Below are 4,524 nucleotides of genomic sequence, written 5' to 3'. Positions count from 1 at the left end.
TCCCACCACTTATATATATATATATATGAGATTAGCAGTGGACGCAAACACGCAAAGTGAAGAAGTCACGTGAATGGAAAGAAAGTGAAAGTGTGTTGGACTTGAAGCATCGATCAGTCTCGTGGTGCTTTCAAGAGAAACTGATCGACCACTGAACCTGTCAGATTCAGTATCGCTACACTTACAGAGATTCGCGACGTTTTGACGCCAGAACATGCAGAGCTTTTACAATGTAAGTGTCCATGCTTTTGGTGTATTTTGTGTGCTGTTATACCAATAGTTGTGTTTCTGTTTGTGGGGAAACTAAACCCTAAATGAGTGAAGTAAAGTGATGAGGAGTCACCGTGTCAATGCTGATATCATTTATTAAACCGAAAATTAAGATTAGTTGTGCGATATTTCTTATTGGGATTTTTTATCAATACAGCCGACATTGAAAGTAATGGAGTCGGCTGTATCGTGGTCTTGTGTGTCTGTCACATTACAGCTCTTCTGTCTGATCATCAGGTTCAGATGCTTGAATCTTCTGCTGCTGCTGTTTTGTCTCGTCTATCAAAGCGGTCAGTATCATTTGTGTTTATAAATTGTGACAATTTTTGGTTTTCAGTGTCAGGTAGTTATGTTTGTTTCTCTTTTGCACAAAGTGACTTTGGTTGACCTTGTGGATTGATTATGGAAATATGGAAATTCCCCACCTTGTTACACAATAACACTCATCTATGCAGTTAATTGCAGTGTATCTATTAATAAACACTGCTCAGGAATTCACTACAACTGCTCTGACACATTAGAAATGTTAAAATGTGACACTGCTAATATTTTTTAATCAATTCTTTGAACTGTTGTTCAAAATGTTCATATGTTTGTATGTTGTGCTTCTGTTGTTTTATTATGTTTACTGTAATTTGTCATGGTCCTCGCTATTTTTTTTATTATTATTATTTATTTATTTTACTGGAAATACTGTAGTTGTGTTCAGATCTTGCTGTATTTCCAGAAGTCTGAACATAAAAATCCAGTTTTCAAGTCAAGTGAGCTTTGTCATTCTGCTCTGTAGAGACATATAAAGGATCGAATTGTCATGCCTTACAGGACCAGGGAGCTACATAAACCTACACATAGCTAACCTATTTAAAGAAGCAGCCTAATGTAATTATACATAGGCTATACTTTACATATACTTTAAACAAATTTTGGATTCACACAAACGTGTAGTGCAGTGGTACAGAAAGACACGATCTACTTTTCAAGCGAGATTATCAAGAGAGATTATGATCTTTTATGTCCTTGTACAACAATAAAGCATGCCCACTACAAGGCTGTGCTGATTGGCCAAATTATATCATGTGTCTTTCATGCTTGATGACTGTAATGTTTTTTCTGTTGTTTAAGTGCATCATCCGGGTATTTAAAGTGCAACAGTAAAAGAACCAAAACCCCAGAAGACATTGAGCAAATAAAAACGGCATAGAATTGTGCATAAATATGCGAATTGGGACGCACTTAGGGTGTCGCTTCTCGCACACTCAGTGCATATGACTGGCCACACCGTGATTACATCATTTTTGCTACACGCACCTTTGCACTCATACGAACGTTGCAAGTAAACCTGCTGTCTGCTGTCGTCATATGATATTTTGGGAAGATCACCCACACTATTCAACAAGCTGTGCCACTTCCTTTCTGTAGTGTTTCGTCATTGTTGCTGATGAGGCCTACCACAACTGTGCCAATTGTCATAATTGGGGTCAGTGCTAAGGGACGGTAGTCATTCAAGGAATGAGGCCTGTTTATTGGCTCTGAAAGGCCAATAAGACACAATACTATCCTTAAAGCTGAACCGTTCTTAGCATTGAAGAAAGTGAGGAACTTTCATTTAGCAGACATTTTTATCAACTTTAGCAGCTGCACAACTGCAAAACAGATCATGGCTTAAACCAGCAACCCTGATCTTTACAGGCATTACTGATGCTAAATATTGCATGGGGGAACTCCACCATCAGTTCACGACTGTCAAAGCCACATGGATATAAGTTAAATGTGTTAAGCACACTCTAAAAAATGCTGGGTTAAATACAACCCAGCACTGGGTAAAATATGGACAAACCCAGCGATTGGGTCGTTTTGACCCAGCAGTTGGGTTACTACCCAGAAGGTTGGGTTATATATTTAACCCAAGAGTTGGTTGAAAACAACCTAATCGCTGGGTTTGTCCATATTTAACCCAGCATTTTTTAGAGTGCATAAGACCTTGATTATGGACAATAAACGTAAACACCAGTCAATGATACTTTGTATTGAATTAATACTTTTCTGTCTGTTTGCAGAGACCCCCCCTGTAGGATCCCACTCTGTGACAAGAAAAAAGGCAGACAGTTTCACACTGTCATGTAAAGTTGAGGACAATGAGATTATTTATTTAATCAGACAGTCAAAAATCATCCTTGTCTGTCAGAATGAAGAATGTGAGAATAAGACTGAAAATGTACAAGGAGTCTGTAAGAAAGGAGCCTGTGACGTCACCATCAAGAATCTGAGCTTTAGTGATGCTGGGAAATATATTTTGAGGTTCAATTATAAAAATGATCCAAAAGAGAAGGAGCAACGAAAGGAGAAGACGTACCGACTTCATATTCATGGTAAAGTATTTATATTTAGTAATTAACAGCATACACACTAAACTGGACACATCTCGCCTATGCAGGCTTTTCCATTATGGCAGATTTTTAAATGATTACATTCGGTCCCCCAATCCTAAATATGTGTTTATAGCATTGATTAAAAGCTTAATGTCTGTCTGTTTCTCCTCAGATGAGGTTTCTGTGAAAATCGGCGAGCAGCTGAAGTTGGATGTTCTTTCCAATGCTGATAAAGTGCAGCATCAGAACGAAACCAGCGCAGAGCGGACGGAGATCTGGAGCAGAAGTGACAGAGTTCAGAGCGATCGACTGACCGACAGTGATGGGACTCTGACCATTAATAACTTTACAGCCAGTGATGCTGGAACATACAGCGTTCTGGACACTGAAGGAGAAATCCTGATCACAGTGACAGTCACAGGTGAGAGAAGCTCAGCGGAAGTTTAATCATATTATTTTTAATTTTAAAGTTTATCCATCATGATCTGAACATCAAACTGTGTTATTAACCCTTCAATATCCTCTACAGAATCTAGAAGAGAATCAAAGGGAAAACTGGACGACACTGAACAACATAGTAAGTAAAACAGGAGCCATTGAGAGCTTTACAGAATCTTTAATCAGTTTGTTTAAACATGAAAAAAACTTTTGAAATAAGTATGCTCTCTTCCTATCTTCCCCCTTCCAGCTGTAGAGAACTGGATTGTGCCAGTTGTAGTGTGTTTGGTGATTCTGGTGGCTCTGGTTGGGATTATGATTTCTGTCATCATATGGCGACGTCGGCACAGAGGTTATGAGCAGGGGCGAGTACAGGAGAATCCAGAGCCCCCACAGGAACCGGAGGAACTATAATGATCTTCACTGAACGTGATTGTGATTCTGCACACGGGTCCTGAACACCTGAGACACCAACAGGATTCTGTCAGCATGCACCTGCAGCTGGGGGTGTGCCAAAATTTTTTTTTTTTAAATTGTGCTCTCTTCCCACTTCCCCCTTCCAGCTGTTTGGGTTTGGATTGTGATTGGTGTTGTGGGGGCTCTGATTGCGTTTACTGTCATCGTGATACATCAGCGTCTGAACAGGAACAAAGAACATGATTCCTACCTAGAGGTCCCAATGCAGTAAACTGTACAGGGGCCCAGATCACCTAACGACAGCAAGGGTTATTATTAATTTGCTTTTAGAGCCAAAAGATCAGCAGAGGATCCTGTCAACAAATCATTCCTGACCCAATCAGCTGATTAAAGCAATCTGTTGAATGAATGACTTTATGATGCAGCAAAAAGTTATGTATGTCCATCTACTGGTCCGTTTAGTTTCACATTTAAGGTAGCATTTCATTTTTAAAAAATCTTTCAAAATGTCAACATTTTATACATTCATCTCCTAGCATTTTTTTATGCAAGTGCAGTGTACTGTAGATGTTAGTCTACATTAAGCCCTGAGATAGAAGTCAAACTAATGTAATTTATTTTGTGACAAGCAAACGTTCTTTTTTCAAACTGTTTGCAACATTACTATCCTTTGCCAGTCACATGCATTTTTAAACTTCACTTTGTTTTTAAACTTCTGTAGCACCATGCTGTTGCCTTTTATTGCTTACTAGAGCATTTGCATGGCATTATTCTTTGTAAAGCTCTATTAAAATAACATGTATTGAAAAAAATACTTTTCCAAAAGTTTTTTGAAGCTTGTTTGCTTAAATTTCACAATTTCTTTTAATAGAGTATATATTTTTTAATTGTTTTTATAATGTATTTTGATATGGAATTTTATAATTTATAATTTTATAATGTCATTTTGTAACTTTTGAATGTTATTTACTTTACAGTCTAGAGGCAGCACAATGTTGGGTGGACTTTATGCACTTATTGTTCATTAAAA

General features: G+C 38.0%; 1 protein-coding gene across 1 annotated transcript; it reads left to right on the top strand.

Annotated features, from left to right (window-relative positions):
- Positions 1–442: 442 nt before the first annotated feature.
- On the top strand, positions 443–4,272 carry LOC107714286 (uncharacterized). The gene is made up of 5 exons (XM_016520100.1): positions 443–560; positions 2,328–2,639; positions 2,812–3,060; positions 3,169–3,216; positions 3,328–4,272. The coding sequence occupies exons 1-5, from the start codon at positions 443–445 to the stop codon at positions 3,489–3,491; spliced, it is 891 nt and encodes a 296-aa protein (XP_016375586.1). The 3' UTR covers positions 3,492–4,272.
- The last annotated feature ends 252 nt before the right edge of the window (positions 4,273–4,524 follow it).

The sequence above is a fragment of the Sinocyclocheilus rhinocerous genome, unplaced genomic scaffold, assembly GCF_001515625.1.
Source record: "Sinocyclocheilus rhinocerous isolate Xijiao unplaced genomic scaffold, SAMN03320098_v1.1 scaffold1230, whole genome shotgun sequence".
Taxonomy (NCBI): Eukaryota; Metazoa; Chordata; class Actinopteri; order Cypriniformes; family Cyprinidae; genus Sinocyclocheilus; species Sinocyclocheilus rhinocerous.
Note: the sequence above shows the minus strand (reverse complement) of the source record. Positions and strands in the feature narration are given on the sequence as shown.